The sequence below is a fragment of the Elaeis guineensis genome, chromosome 3 (genome assembly GCF_000442705.2).
Source record: "Elaeis guineensis isolate ETL-2024a chromosome 3, EG11, whole genome shotgun sequence".
In the NCBI taxonomy this organism is placed as follows: domain Eukaryota; kingdom Viridiplantae; phylum Streptophyta; class Magnoliopsida; order Arecales; family Arecaceae; genus Elaeis; species Elaeis guineensis.
Genome location: NC_025995.2, coordinates 114,861,485 through 114,877,845, shown reverse-complemented (window position 1 = coordinate 114,877,845; position 16,361 = coordinate 114,861,485). Strand labels below are relative to the sequence as shown.

At 41.0% G+C, this 16,361-nt stretch overlaps 2 protein-coding genes across 3 annotated transcripts; both read right to left on the bottom strand.

The window, feature by feature from the left end:
• Positions 1-1,138: 1,138 nt before the first annotated feature.
• Positions 1,139-1,531, bottom strand: LOC140856327 (uncharacterized). The gene has a single exon (XM_073253436.1). It carries the CDS (start codon positions 1,529-1,531, stop codon positions 1,139-1,141), a length of 393 nt encoding a protein of 130 aa, XP_073109537.1.
• A 6,130-nt stretch (positions 1,532-7,661) lies between these two features.
• On the bottom strand, positions 7,662-10,628 carry LOC105040728 (high mobility group B protein 6). Of its 2 annotated transcripts, none has more exons than XM_010917384.4 (11): positions 10,150-10,628; positions 9,762-9,908; positions 9,439-9,681; positions 9,295-9,326; positions 9,070-9,175; positions 8,927-8,992; positions 8,764-8,829; positions 8,576-8,680; positions 8,392-8,489; positions 8,103-8,187; positions 7,662-8,013 (listed from the first exon to the last, which is right to left on the bottom strand). In XM_010917384.4, the coding sequence occupies exons 1-11, from the start codon at positions 10,561-10,563 to the stop codon at positions 7,879-7,881; spliced, it is 1,497 nt and encodes a 498-aa protein (XP_010915686.1). In that variant the 5' UTR covers positions 10,564-10,628; the 3' UTR covers positions 7,662-7,878. The 2 variants fall into 2 exon arrangements, with proteins under 2 accessions (XP_010915686.1, XP_010915687.1); XM_010917385.4 differs by having other exon boundaries at positions 7,667-8,013; positions 9,295-9,323; positions 10,150-10,626.
• Between the last annotated feature and the right edge of the window lie 5,733 nt (positions 10,629-16,361).

The window sequence follows — 16,361 nt, the reverse complement described above, 5'->3', positions numbered from 1 at the left end:
TTTTCATAAATGTTTCATGATGTCCAATATAATCTAAATTGTTAGACCGTTGTTTTTAAGAAAAAATTTCTAGACATTCAAAAAGAGCTTTTCACGACAATGATAATTCATTGTAGTTTTTCATTTCAAGTACAGTGTCAGTCAGCACAAACATGTTATCCTCATTCAAGATAAGTTTCAAGCTTCAGGGTAAAGATGGCTTCTTGGTACTCAACTAATAACGAGTATTTTTATCTACAACTAACCAGGTACAAATTAAAACACAGAAAAAAGAGCATGAATCACAAAGCAATCAATTAACCGTAGATAAAACAAAAGGGTGAACAAGAAAATAGACATTTAAATCACTAATAATTCTATCCAAATATGTGGAGCTCAAAAGTTTTCGGTGCCATCTTTGATGAATCTGAATGAATTGGGGAAGAAAACCTGTTTCATACAGCGCATCCATCATACTGCCTCTTGTAATTTTGTGATTGCATCTTTATAATTTACGATCTATGACATGCATTTCTTATTTTCTTCCTTATTCTTTATACAACTAAAACATGCCTTTGAATTGTACATGTTACATGTAAGGCCCCCCCTCTCCAGCTCAAGCTATTCGAGTCTTCTTGACCAACCAACTGCAGGAACCATTCCAACCTACAAGATTCCTTCCCGAGTCTTCTCAATCAGGGACCTTTCTCTTCTTTTGGTTCTTCCTCCCCCTTCGATGCAACTACTATTGATTGATGGCAGCACCTAAAATGTGAATGGTCCAGGTGAAGTAGCGACGTGCTTCTTATCTTCTCCAATAAGGTAGGAAATTTGTGAAGCTAAGCGAATGATGATCGGTCATGCTCTATCATGATCTAGTAGCAAGATGGATTATTATCTAACTTTTGAAATTTGACTTTCAAAATTCAAAAGATATTTGATTTTGGTATGTGCGGTATGGGTCCTCTCTCCCTCCGCCATTAAGAAAAAAAAAAAAAAATTCAAATCACGGAATCCGGAAGTTGTGACGTGAACTGTTCGATGCCAGCCAAAGTTATGAGCAACAACATTCTAAACCACATGATCGGAATAGTCCCCGATAAGACCGCTTTCCGTTGGCCAGCAGTGGCACTCGTGAACCGTTCGGCTATGGTCCTCCTCACCACCGAGTCGAGCTCTGGCGACCCGAAATCCCCCTTGGAGACCCCTCGGCTATCGAAACATAACTTTCGGATCTGGAGTAGACACCATGGTAGCCATCTTCGTTATGTTGGGCAGTTTGAAGCCGCACCCTGAATAGAGGCCTCAACTGGAACACCGATCGGAGGAGCTTGTGAAGTGATTTGGAGAACTTGGAGTGCTTCTTTGTACTGCGGACCGGTGGTGGCGGCAGCGGTGGAGGATCGGATAAGTGCGGCATGGAGAGGCACCTCGAGGCGATGGCGGAGTCAAGCTGCCGCTTGAAGGATTTAAGCTCGAAGGAGTCGTAGAGAGAGCTGCCGCAATCCCATAAAAGAGAGTTGGTTGGGATCTTGTTTTGGTCTTTATCCATATTACACTACTAACGAGACGAAAGGAGGAGTAACGACATCCAAGGAGAAGGGGAAAGGAGGGGAGGTAGATGAAGGGGTTGGAAAATCTTCGCAAGCGGATGGATGCGCAGCTCAAACGAGATGGAAACGCTTAGGTACATAGCAACACGGCCTCACCACCCACCCCTTTAATACTGGTTGGTGTGACTGACATCGCTATTGGGTTTCCACGTAGGTGTCCTGATGATGGATGTTTCTTTATTTTTTTTAAAAAATCGGGAGCCTTAAATTAAATTAAAACGAATAGATATATTCATAGGAATCATAAAATAAATATTTAAAAATCGAATCGAAAGGTCGGTTGGAGCAGTCTGTAAAATTGATCCCATATGAACAGCTGCATAAAATACCATCTAATCAACAATACTGTTAGCCCCAACATCTTTCAATAATTCTATAATAAAGAATTCAAAATATCATCAATAAAAGATATATTAGAAAGCCATCGGATCAGGGAGTCATCCTCTTTAATAAATATGTGAGGCCCCAATATATGAGATGTATTATAAGATGGGTGCTTTTCACGAGCGGAACGATTGAGTAAAAGTCCAGGTGTGGAAAGAAAGCTTGCAACTTGGCTTGCTGGGGAAGCAAATTGGGTCACATGGAGTTGACCAAGTCATGGATCGCATCCTTCATAATGACAGCAAACTGCTCCCTTTGCCATCAACGATCTCTTTCTACGTTGCCTTAAGTAAGACGGTTCTTCTCCCATGATGGACATCTGTCCATGCCAAGCAAGACAGTTTAAAATTGTTTTTGGTAGGAAACGATTTAAAATTGCTTATTATAATTCAAGCACGAGATGAGGGATCTCATGTTCATTAACTAATGAGAGGATAAGAATAGGATGTGTCCATTAGTCCGATAACAGCAGGATAACAATGTATAGATATATAAGTAAATACCATTGGTTTCACGAGGAAGGATCAGCAGTTGGTAAAGGGACCTGAAACTAATCTCTCTTTTTTTTTTTTTTTGAGGTATGTTGGGTGGATCGCAATCACCCATTTCACTATTTTCTTCGGAGAAATACCTAAATTCAAAGATGAGAACCTGAATTCCACTCTCATGGAGGGAAAAATTCCAAAGAAAGAACATCACATTATGACACAAAATGCATTGCCTATGATGAAATTTTGAAGTTTTAAGGTCGCTGCCTCTCTGTTCTATAATCTCGGTATACAACAAAATTCAAATATGATGCACTATTCCTTATTAATCCTTGACCCTCTGCTGCTAACTGCAACACTGAAGAATTATTGTCAACAATAAAGAAAATATGAGAGCCATCATTTGCTGACAGAAATAAACATCAGGAATCAGATCAAAGTAGTTGAGGTGACCAGATTATCTCTTCTTCTATTCCAAGAATTCAACAAAGAAAAGAAGAAAAAACCTGTTCTTTGACAAGTTAAATACCTCTTCTGTACCTATTTTTTAAAAAAATACTTGCCTCATGCATTTGTTTCAATCCAGGAATGAGAGGCAACTATAGATTGATTAGAACGTAGGGAAGCGATAGTTCTCCCATGGTTTCAAATGGTACTTTGCCTACAGGACACATGGCATGGCTAAATCCTCCATATAATACTGATGAGATGCCCTTGCAGTGCACGCCAAGGAAAAGTATAGGTGAATTAGAATAGAGAAATGAAAGAATATCGTGCTGACAACAACACTCTAACAACTATCGTGAACAAAATAATCACAAGCGATGTGCTGCTGGACTCCTATTTGAAAGAAGAAAACTCTACGAACAGCATAATCCTAAGCAATCTGCCGCAAACTTGCATCTCAGAATAAAAACATCTCCGATTTCAGACCCCAACTCCCCCCCAACCAAACCCCTTCTTAAAGTGTCACATAGAGGCACCTAATACATAACTAATCTTCATGAAGCTATTGTCTCTGAGGAGAAAAGCAGATATTCTCTATCAGCAATTACAACCTCTACACTCAATAAAATACTTGGATGTAGATAATTTACATAAGTCGACTTTGTTTTATGGTAGATTTAGTACCCTATCAGCTTAACACCCTAAAGATCTCTAATTCAAGCAAGGTGATGCCAAATATTTTAAGGAGGCAGTTGGTTATCAGCATCGAAATAGATTGGAATGGGAATAAGAATGGCTACACCCTTTGATGTGTTTAGTTTGTGATTGGAATCGGATTCGGAACAAAGTTTGAATACCGAACAAAAATATGGATTGGGTTTAGGATGATTAGGATATTTGCATTTTCTCTCGGAATTAGAATAGGAATGGACTCCTCCAACCAAATGGCTGGAATGAAAATCATCTATTTCTATTCCCATTCTGGAGTCCAACTCTCAATCAAATATACTCTTATAACTAAACTCTCAATCAAATATACTCTTATAACTAAACCATAACAGAGTGAGATTTTTAATTGGTTGACTTGATCATGCCTCTTGTATGAATTTCGAAGATGAAATGGAAAGACATATAATCTCATCTTAATGTCTGAGTAGTCAACTTCATGCAAGGAAAATATTTGGATTGATCATCTTTTTATTAAAAATAATTAAAAGAAATACCCCTTTGGGTTGATTTTTAATTAACTTGTGCCCCTTCTTAATATACATTTACTTATACTTAACTAGTTTTGAGCCCGTTGCGCATGAATTCTAGGTTTGATCACGTTTGAAAAAAATTATATATAAATAAAAAAATAATATTCATTTAAATTCTTAGTGTCATTTCATATTCTCAACTATCTATATAAATAGACTTTAATTGTAAGAATGCAATAATATCATTAATAATATAATTTAATTCATATAAATTGGATTTAATATAGTTTTTTATTAATCCAAGGCTTGAATTTAATACTCGAAGGATTGTTAGGTAGGAGGACACATGGCATAGAAAAAATTGCTTGTGTGGACAATCTCAAATGTTAAGAAACTTTTTCTCAGTTTTTGCTTTATAATATATATATTAAATTAGATTCTTATATGTGGCAATTTTTCTTTTTTTCAAACCATTGTCTTAGATGTTGGATCTTAGACCCAATGCATGCTGCAAAAATCTAGAAGACTCAAATAAGATTTTAAAGTCATAATCTAGTTTAGGGGGGTGTTTGGTTCGCAACCAGAATCAAAATGAGAATGAGAATCGGATTGTCTTGGAATCGAAATCGGAATCGGCAAATTCTCTGAAACATTTGGTTTGTGACCGGATTCGGAATCGAAAATGGAATGAAAAATTGTATCCATAGAGGAGAGTAGGGATTGAGTTTTATATAAATTGAGCCATTCCCATTCTATCCCGAAATCGGAATCCCGGAATTAGAATCGGAATGGGACTCCTTCCAACCAAACGATTGGAATGGAAGTCATCCATTTCGATTTTGATTTCAGACCCCCACTCCCCCTGACCAAACACCCCCTAGAAGTTTAGTTTTTTATTAAGAAATATTCCAATTCAAACCTAGAACCTTCCCTTGGCACATTGCAAAGTGAGGGGCACCAACAACCTGCAAAAGTCTCGATCGTCTGACTAACTCTTTAATTTGTTTCATTCATGTGATGATGAAAATTAGAGGCAATGACCATTTCTTTTAATGTGAATCAATATTCTTGAAGTTGGAGGTTCAGAGTGCTATTTTTAGTATGCTTGTTTGATTGTAGACTGTCTCCAAGTATAACTGAATTGCTAGAAACCCCTTTTAATTTCATTTCTTTGGTACAACATTAATTTGTCATTGTGAATTCTACACATAAGCACACAGGTAAAATTTTGCTAAAAGAAATAGAAGTAACTAACTACCGACTCTCTTGCATTGCCAATTCGTTTGTTTGGATGTATGCAACAGTTTATGGACCTAAAGACAGAAGGCCAAGGCAATCCTTCTGGAATTAGTAGATGATTTTAACATCACTAAATATCACTCTGATAGGAAGGGTAACCCTTAGAGTATCAGGGACTGTTTTGAAGTGTCGAGACTTCATTGAAGACATACAACTCATCGATCTTGATCTTAAAGGTTGAGCTTATACCTGGAGTAATCTTCAGGATCAGCCAACTCTAGCCAGATTGGTCTATTTTCTCATTGCATTGGAATTGAAGAATAGATTCCTGCTGTCAATCGAAAAAGCTCTACTGAAATCAATCACCTATCATTCAAATTTGGGCAATGGTGGATGCTGGACCCTGATTTGGAGGATGTCATCAGGAGTAAGTGCAAATCTGTAAGGAACCTGAACAGTGTAGCTTATGGGTGGGTAGAAAATTTCAGGAGATTGGAAAGCTTCGAAAAATTTGGCTACGGCAAAAAAAGGAAGGATTTAGAATCAAAAAAGAAACTAATTAGTTGTATATTGATATACCGGGCAAGAAAGTGGAGCAAACCAATTTTAGTTCTGAGGAGCTTGAAACTAGAAGAATACTCAAAAAGAGACCTAGAGGAGCTGTATCGGAAGGAAGAGCTCTATCTGAATAGTGCTCCAAGCTGGTGTGGCTTAAAGAAGGGACAACAATACCTCCTACAAAGTGGTTTCTAGTTACAAATCAAGAAACATGATAACCTTCTTGTTCGAGGATGGGGCAGAAGTTCTTCTCCTGAGGACATATGTGTTTATAGTTTTCACAAATTCTACTCCATCTAGTTGCTGAAAACGGCAACTATCGATTGTCCATGTACTGGAATACATTGTTTGTATGGATAACCAGGGTGTATTTATCTAAATTGGCAGCACCATTTAATCTGGAGGAAATTGGAATAGCTATCTTCGCTCTTGGAAACGAAATCTACCAGATCGGATGATTTTCCACTGCTATTTTTCTGGAGATTTTGGGATCTTACCAAGGATGATCTCTTGGCTCTACTCAGAAGGAAATTTAGAACTATCAAAGGTTCAACTTCGCATTCATAACTTATACCCCAAGAGGGAAGGTCCACTGGTTACGAAGGATTTTTGACCCATCTGCCTCCAAAGCAGTCTCCACAACATCATTACAAAGGTGCTGGCAAAGAGAGCTAGCCCTTTCTTCCCCTTCTTGGTAAATTAGACCTAATTAGCTTGTATATAAGGAAGATAAATACTGGAAAATTTCAAGGTAGCCAATAAGATTATATATCATTGCAGAAAAAAGAAATATCCTGGTAGCTTGATTTTGGAAAAGCTTTTGATCAGTTGGAATGACACCTTTTAATGGATGTCCCCAAAGGTAGAGGCTATCCCCAAGCTCGGATTGAACGAAAACACAGGCTGCTCGGATTGAACGAAAACACAGGCTGCTTTCCACAACTCAAGGTGTTCTGGTCAATGGCCACCCGGGCCACAGGATATTATGCGAAAGAGTGAGACAGGGCAATCCATTAGCAACTAGCCTATTCATCCTAGCTACAGAAGTTTGACCTAATATCTACGATGCATGGATCATTACTCCCAAAAAAATAAAATAAAAAATAAAAAACATCTTACAATGTGCAGGCTGAATATAATTTAATTGAAGGAATTAATAGTAAACCTCAGTTTGGGAAAGTTCGTAAGATAAAATCTATAGTAGACATTAACATTGACAACCCAGAGGGTGAACAATTCACTTACATGCTTTGTTGCAAACCTGGGTGCTTTCCAATCACCTATTTAATAGGAAATTACCAACCACGATCCTCTTGGATGCCACCACTGGAAAAGGTAAATCACCCCTCTTGCATCATGGAGGAGATCCCTCCCTCATTTAGAGGCCGCATTACTCGACTGAATGTTGTCCTTGGCACCTCACCCTTCATACCATATGGCCAATTTATGAACATTTTTGTTGAGAGATAAAGATCATGGATCCACAATTTGAATTGTGCTGTGGATCTATGCTGAATCCGTAGCCAAATGCATCAATGGAAGGGTTCATACAGCAATGCAGAAGAATCAAGTCAATGAGAATTTTTTCTTTGAGAAAGTCAATGACAAATTCACCACAGTTAATGCTCATTCTAAAAGAATTTCCATCTTAGGCACAGGATGCATGAGATGCACGATTCATCGTTCATGGATAGAGCTTCAATGGGAATTGATCCTGGCAGTACAGATGTCTCACTCATCTGAGGAACAATTAAATGGTAAGAGAATTGGCAGCAAAGAATTTCCATTTGAGACACCAAGATGCATAATGCAACGCTTCATCATTCATGAATGGAGGAGCTTAATTCAGTTACAGGGAAAAGAAGCACCAAAACATTGACAGTACAAATATCCAAATCTCACTTGTGTGAGAAACAGTCACACATGGTGACGGACTTGAAGTTCAACAGAACTATTGAACCAACTACATACTCAAGATTCATGATCTGGGGTGTCGATTTTGCCCATGGCAATCGACTTGTTGTACTCCTCCATCTCTCTTTTGTATGTAGCCATGCCTTCCGCTGCTTTGTCATTCCAGACTTGCTTTTCTGCCTCACATAGTTCCTGTACACGACAATGAGAACCTAATATTAAGTATGTCCATTGAAGGAAATAGAGTAACATGACGGGGATCCATTGCTCCTAGTGATTACCTTCCATTTTACAGAAATCAGAGCACTCAGCGTAGAATTGCCAATTCCTGGTCGTTCCTCCAACAGCTGTTTCCTTGCTTCCATGCTGGAACCGCAAATAGAGTTAATGCAACTTAGTCCACTTCTTACTGGGAAAACTTCATGCATCTTTTCTAAAATTGAGGAAGGACACAAACATCATTTTTTTCCCCCCTTCAGAGAAAGATGAAGTGTAATTTTTTCTGAAACATAGAAAAAAAGAAGAAAAGACTGAGTATGGTTCCTCTATTTTGGGTATATCTTGCTAAACCTGAAAAGAAGGAAAGATGATGGTGGCCTTCTTGGTTTGTTGGGATCTGCATTCTGTTCTTCCTTCTTCTTTTTCTTCTGTCGGGCTTCCCTTGTTTTCTGTTTCAGGTATTAGCTCACAAATTTAATAATGATGTGGGTGAACCTAAACAAGAGTGAGATAGATCGCAAACGATGGGGGAAACCTTAATTATATTCTCTGTTTTCTCCTTCTTTTTGAGCAACTGAAGAGCTTCCTGTTTCAGAATTTTCTTCAGCTCCTCTTCTTCCTTCTCTAAGGTCGCAGCTTCCTAATTCCATTATCAACTTAAAAAGTCATTTTTCAGTTTAGACACACCTGTAAACCAAAACTGGCAGGATATTATATTCTTACCTCAAGCTTGTTCTGCTTATAAAGCTCCATTTGTTGATTATATTCTTCCTTGCATTTCTTGGAGATCTGCAAGAGCACGTGCAGTTTTAGCACAGAATCAAACTGGAATCATTGGTTTCAGCAATTGTATAGAGGAGAAGAAAAGTTGGTTTGGAGTTTGGACCTCTTCATAGGGTGCTCTCTGTCCTTCTGTCATGTTCTTCCATTCCTCTCCTGCAATCTTAGCAATCTGCTACCAAGAAATAAACAAGAATAAGTAATTACCAAATATTTAGTACTAATGGAGATGGCATTTAAGTTTACAACCTCAAGGACATTCTTGTTCTGTTCAAGCAGTGCTGCACGCCTTTCCTGGGAGAACAGTAAGAAAGCTGACATGGGATGCTTTGGCTTCAAAGGATCCTTCTGTTTCCTGAACAAAAAGAAAAACGAATCATTTTAGATGATCAAAAGAATAGCAAATGATGAACCTTGACATAACCTCGACACACAAATATAGTGATTAGCGGAACATTAGAGGGACGTTCTTACCTCATTTTCTTGCCCTCTTTATCAACTTCCTGCTATAAATGCAAACATTCAAGCATAAAAACTTTTGAATATCTTGATGGAAGAATATTTTGATGATAAAATCAACCCAAGAAGGACAGAAATAATATTTCAAACGAATCAGACCTGTTTGAATTGCATGTACTGCTCTAGCAACTCCATTGCGGTCTTCTGCAGCTGCTCTTCCTCTAAAAGCTTAATTGCTTCATTCTCCCGCTTCTCCTGGCCAACAATCTGCAAGTAAGCTTCCTTCTCTCGCTGGTACTTCTCTTCATAGGGCTTCTTCTCTTCGGCACTCAAGGTCTTCCATTTGGCTCCCAGAGTATTCGAGATTTCCTTGAAATCAGCATCAGGGTTCTCTTTCTTGACCTGAATTTAGGGAAAACTGATATGAGCTTTGATACAATTCTTGACCTAACAAGAAGTGATCTACACCCAAACACACGGACCTCATTCCACTGATCTTTGCACCAAAGTACATATGCTGGACATGGCTTCTTTTTCTCCAGGCAGTCCTTGTCCTTCTTCTTCTTCTTCTTCTTATTTTCTTTCTTTTCTTGTTCTTTCTCCCTCAGGGACATGATAAAAGGAATGCTCTGCGAATGATCAAGAACAAGAAACCCATACGGATTGAATCGTTAAAACCCAAAAGACAAAAAAGGAAACAAGACACCTCTAAAGTTCTAACATTGAAAGCAAAAACAGAAAAGCGAAACGAGAAACACATAAAGATCGAATCTTGAAATCCAAACCAGAAAAGGAGAACAAGAAACCCATGATGATCACATACTGAAACTGAAAACAAGAGAAGAGGAACTCGAATTTATGCGAACATACCATGGTAGGCTTGAACTCCTTCAACTTCTGGAGCTTCTTGAGTTCCTTCTGAAGCCTCTCTTGCTCCTTGCCACGATTCTCGAGCTCCTCCTCTTGCAGTTTCAGCATCTCATCCCGTTGCATCAGGAGCACCTCGGTCTTCTCCTTCTCGAGCTGGAGCTGTTCGAACCTCCCTTGCAATTCTTGCAACTCATCAGCGAAGTCTTTCTTAGTCGTGGCCCGAGCTTTGGACCTGGAGACCATCTTCTTGGCCTTCTGAGGCGAGAGGGTCGAGACAAGGCTATCCTGGCTGTCCTCGGCTTCAGCAAACGGGGGAAGTGGGGAGGAAGAGACCTTCCCTGCCGAAATGTTGACATCGTTCTCCGTGAGGGTCTTCAGTGCCTTCCTGCCCCTTCCTTTTTTGGTTTCTGCCATGGCTACCGTGAGAGATAGAAGAAGAGGGGGGGTTGTCGTTGAGTATTAGTGGTTGGTTTTGGAGGACGGTGGGAGGGAGTTTTTATAGACGAAGGGAATGGAGGAGATCTCTAACGGTAATATTTTTCAAATTTCAAATGGAATCCGGACAGAGGCAATGTTCTTACCGTTGGGGAAGTAGATTTAAGAAGGAGAGATCCGATTTTCAACCCGAAGGGCATTTTAGTCCTTTTACCGTTGCTCTATCCTTGACTTGGACCTGTCCACCGGCATTCCGGGTGGAGCCGGGGTGCAGTAAATATATCAAATTTCAAGGACATTTTAGTTTTGAAATGATGGCACGTTCGGTAACCATCTCCAATGTCAGGGATATTTTTTGAACGCCCTTCAGCCCTCAGCCCCCGAAGCGCAGGGCCCTAGAAGGGCCACGATGGAGGAGGAGGCGGAGGGCCTGCGCGAGGAGGAAGAGGAGAGAAGGCGGAGGGCATGCACGAGGAGGAGGAAGAGGATAGGAGAGGAGGAGGGCTGCGCCAGGAGGAGTTGGACCACCTGAGGCGTAGGCAGTGGGCGGCGGCATTGAAGACAGAAGGCCGGGAGGAGGAAGAGACGGCGACGCTGGTGAGGGAAGGGAGGAGGGAATGCAGGTGGCGGAGGAGGTAGGCGAGGAGGAATCCCTTGAGGAGATCCGCTGCAAGTTCCGATCTCTGGAGAGGGTGGAGAGAGGGAGGATGTAGCTCCCAACGCACCGCCACCGAGCCTGCCCTCCTCTCAGGCCGGTCACGATATTTTTTAGATCCGAGACTAAATGAAAAAAATGAAGCCTTTTTTATTAAAATTTAATATATTTTAAATATTAATTATTATTAAAAAATTAATCTACGTGCAATAATATTTTATAGATATATTTATCAAGCTATAAAATTCATCATTAACTTATTTAATTATTTTTCTTGTTATGATAGTATAGGAAGCTATTCTTGCATCCCATTAGAACATCAATGCAGGACCTGAGGCCTAAGACAGTCACCCCATTAGACTTGCTCCAGAGCCAACTCTGCCTCCTCTCCCATGCCCTCATCGAAATCCGCCTAAGCATTGTAGCATGCCACATCACTCCATCCTGCCCCATGCCTGCTCCTCCGATCACAGCTTCCTTCTCGATCGATCACAGAGGCCGCCAGCATCGACGAGCCCAAAACCAAGACCGTGAGTGCCTTGTGGATCGAGATTGACACCGGGATCCAATCCTCCGCCATCAAGGTTAGGCGGACTCTTGGCTCGAGGACCTCACGGTTCGCATCCTCGTGATATAGCGGGTCTCTTTCGCTCGTCTCCTCCTCCGCCACCTCCATTCCCTTCTCATCTCTCTCCAGTGCCACCCTTGCTGCAGCCCACCCGCCTACGCCTCCGCGAGCACAGTAGGACATCGGCGCTAAAGTAGAAGAAAATAATAAAATAATTTTTTTAATAAAAATAATAAAAAAAAGAGCACCAATAATATTGAAACTGTTTTAAACAAATATGGATATAAATTGGGTATTGACAATATAGGTATCAATATAGATATAAGACAGATAATTATTATAATCATAAAATTGAAAATATTACTATGTTGGTGATAAATCAAGTTAATAGCAATATAATTATATATATTTTAAAAAATTATAATTATTGTATAAAATTAAATAAAATTATAAATATTGCTGTTTGATTCGGTCAAGATCGGAGAGAAGGCGGTTGAGCCTCGCGTAAAGATGCTGGCATTGGAGTGACCTGCAAAATAAGTCTAAATCGAAGATTTTCGCTCCAATGAGAATCCTCCGACGCTCAAGTCAGATTCAGAGAACAATAGAAACAGCAACCAGTTCTCTGAGAGGAATTGAATGGCTTATCTTGATCCTTGGGACTTTGACTGCTTATATAGAAGGCTATTAGACAACTGTTACCTTAGTCAAACAATTGTATGATTGTACGATCCCGAGATTGCAAAATTATTGCACATGCCATTGTGAACGAGATAATCCAGCCCTTAATCGCTCCCATGGAGTGAGGAGGTCGTCACTGGTAATATATTGAGTGAGGATTTGAATATCTTCGAAGATCGTGATTGATCTGTTGGCCTTCTTAAATTGGATGAGTAGTGTCACCTCATGATACATGAGGGTCCCACCTAGTAATTGCATGTGCCATCAATCAGGAGCTGAGAGTATGAAGAGATTTTAGCCTTTATATGCTCCCATGTAGGGGTTTTTGACTTTTTCTACATGGTGTGGATGGTTGTCATGGCATGAAGATGGCTAAGTATGAAATACCTCAGCTTGGTATGGAAATGGTCAAGTATACCTTAGCTCAATATAAATGAGGCTCAAGATAGCTCTTCTCAGCATAGATATGGCTCAGGATAGCTCAACTTATATCAGGATAGCTCATCTTAATATAGATATGGCTCAGGATAGCACAACTCATATCAGGATGCCTCTTCACAGCAAGCATATGGCTCAGCATGCCTCTTCACAGCAAGCATAGGCTCGGCATGCTTCTAAATCTACATTCCGGATATGAATCCGAGGCATCCATGATACCACCGTAACACTACCTCCCTACTCCGAAGTCTGAGAATCAGGTGAAAGGAGTACTGCTGAAATGATATCTCGGGTTTAGGGATGTCCATCCATGCATCCCATTAAGGCATCTATTCCTCATTTAATGCGAGCGACAGAAGCAACTAAAGAAAAGCTTGAATTTTGAGCCAATCTAAGGCCTTTTGAGCTTAGGTCGATATAAGGCCCTTACGAGCGGCATGTTCGCTCTGCTCTTCATACGAGGGCATCTTGTGTTGTTCTTCACATGAGCATCTTGTGCTCTGCTCTTTATATGAGCATCTTATGCTCTGCTCATTTTGTGAGCAGTGATGTGTGCACTTTTCGTAATGCGAGAGGCAGTTTGTGCTCAGTTTATTTTCGTCGGTCAAAGATTGGCTCAGATGAAGATCGACGGGCTGAGGATCTGAAGATAACTCGACGGACTACGGAGATCTTGTAGGTTGATCTTTGCAAGAGTACGACTCGAAGAAAAACTCAATTAACTGATCTGAAAAAAGATAGACAGGATAGAGGATTCAAAGATGATAAGCTACGGAGGTCCCGTAGGTTATCCTCCATAGAAGTATGGCTCGGAGGGAAACTCGATGCGCTATCCCTATAGAGATTGATGGGTTGGAGGATTTGAAGATAACTCGATGAGCTGCGGAGGTCCCATAGGTTATCCTATGCAAGAGTATGGCTCAGAGAAAAACTCGACAAGCTGGTCCAGATAGAGATCGACGGACTGGAGGACTCAAAGATAACTCGACAGGCTATGGAGGTCCCACAGGTAGGAGCACAGCTCAGAGAAAAACTCAATGAGCTGGTTCGGATAGAGATCGACAGACTGGAGGATCTAGAGATAACTCAACGTACTGCGGAGATCCCATAGGTTATCCTCTACAGGAGTATGGTTCGAAGAAAAACTCAATAAGCTGGTCTGGATAGAGGTCGATGGGCTGGAGGACCTAAAGATAACTCGACGGGCTGTGGAGGTCCTGTAGGTTGTCTTCTATAGGAGTACGGCTCGAAAAAAAATTCAACGAGCTAGTCCGAATAGAGATCAACAGACTGGTATCATGGATGCCTCAGATTCATATTCGGAATGTAGATTTAGAGGCATGCTGAGCCATATGCACACTGTGAAGAGGTATGCCGAGCCATATGTTTGCTATGAAGAACTATATCTATGCTGAGATGAGTTGAGCTAACCTGAGTCATATCTATGCTGAGATGAGCTATCCTGATATGAGCTGAGCTATTCTGATGTGAGTTGAGCTATCCTGAGCCATATCTATACTGAAATGAGCTATCTTGATATGAGCTAAATTATCCTGAGATATATCTATACTGAGAAGAGCTATCTTGAGCCTCATTTATGCTGAGCTGAGGTATACTTGATCATTTCTATACCAAGCTGAAGTATTCTATATTTAGCCATCTTCATGCCATGGCAACCATTCACAACAGAAAAGGCCAAAAACCCCCACATGAGAGCATATAAAGGCTAAAATCTCTCCATACTCTCAGCTCCTGATTGATGGTCCATGCAATTAATAGTAGAGATTCTCATGTACCATGAGGTGACACCACTCACCCAACTTAAGAAGGCCAACGATCAATCACAATCTCGAGGATATTCAAATCTCCACTCAATATATTATCATTAATGGCCTCCTCACTCTATGGGAGCGATTAAAAGATGGCTTATCTTATCCACAATGGTATGTGCAACGGCCCTACAATCTCAAAATCATATAATCATACAGCTATTTGACCAGCTGTCTAACAACCTTCTATATAAGCAACCAAAGCCCCAAAGACCAAGGTAAGCCAATCAATTTCTTTCAGAGAACTGGTTGTTGTTCCTATTGTTCACTGAATCTGACTTGAGAATCGAATGGTCCTCGCCAGAGCAACAACCTTCGGTTTGAACTTGTTTTACAGGTCACTCCAGTGCCAGCATCCCTGTGTGAGGCTCAGCCACTTTTTTCCAACCTCGATCAAATTGAGCAGCAACAAATAAAGAAAGGATGTAATCTTTATTGTACCTCTGAAATGAGCATCATCTCGGCTCTCCAATGCAGCTGCCCCCACCAAGCAGAGCAAGCCAACAGTCGGGTGCAGCAACCGATGATTGAGGCTCCCCCATCGGCCCAGCCACAGTTGGTTACGGTGGATCAATTCAGTCTACTCTTTCAGCAAGTCCAAAACTTGACGACCGTCGTTCAGATGATCCAGACTGTTCTGACACCTCCCCCAGTAATGCCATAGCCTACCCAGGCTACCCCTAGACCTCTTTCAGTGGTGCAACCAGTGACCTTTTCGGTGGCACCATCGGTGCCTCCCACGATGGTTTTCCCATCGAATCCAATTCTAGACTCAGCTCTTCAGCCGTCCCATAGTCGAAGCGCATATGCCTCCTTAGAGCCTGGAGAGGAGGCACACTCATCAGAGCTGTTTCAAGGCCCAACAGCCAGCCAGACGGAGATCTCCTAGTCCGCAATCGGGGCATAATTCAACCCCTAGTCACCATTCTCTATAGCATTTCGAGGCTTGTACCATCTGAGATTTTGATATTGAAAGGCGGTTTCAGGCGCTCGATAAATAGATAGAAAAGAAGATTAAGAATGCACTCAACAATAAAGACTCCTTGGTGCAACCCTATTAGGGGTTTAATAGTGAGCCACCCTTCATCCCGAGAATAGTGCAGGAACTACTCCCTCGGCACTTCAAGCTACCTCAACTGAAAGTCTACGATGGGACTACCGACCCTATTGACCACTTGAAAACCTTCAAGATGGCAATGCTCCTCCAGGGAGCATCTTATGCGATCCTCTATCGAGTGTTCTCTCCGACTCTCAAAGGGATGGCTTGACAGTAGTACTCAAGTTTGAAGCCAACTTCCATCTACTCCTTCGAGGATCTGTGTTGGTCTTTCGTCGGCCATTTTGTCAGTAGTCGGTGGCAGCAGAAGTGGTCCGACTACCTCCACGCCATCAAGCAGAAGAAGGGTGAGTTGATTCATGCTTATGTCAATCATTTCAATGTGGTGATCCTAGAGGTCCGTGATCTGGATCAGTCGATTGCAATGGCCATAATGATGGGTGGCATATTGAAGAACGACTTGAAGAAGTCATTGATTAAGATTTATTTTCGAAATTTTTCGAACGCACTTGCCCATACGGAGAAGTATGCCCGTACGGAAGAGGCCTT

Bases quoted from the DNA above. Each gene is read 5' to 3' on its own strand.
- LOC140856327 (XM_073253436.1), bottom strand. From the start codon at position 1,531: ATGGATAAAGACCAAAACAAGATCCCAACCAACTCTCTTTTATGGGAT.
- LOC105040728 (XM_010917384.4), bottom strand. From the start codon at position 10,563: ATGGCAGAAACCAAAAAAGGAAGGGGCAGGAAGGCACTGAAGACCCTC. The intron at 8,993-9,069 runs GTTGTAAACTTA...TCTTGGTAGCAG, and splicing joins AGAACAAGAATGTCCTTGAG to ATTGCTAAGATTGCAGGAGA. The intron at 8,188-8,391 runs GTTTAGCAAGAT...TTGCGGTTCCAG, and splicing joins TCATCTTTCCTTCTTTTCAG to CATGGAAGCAAGGAAACAGC.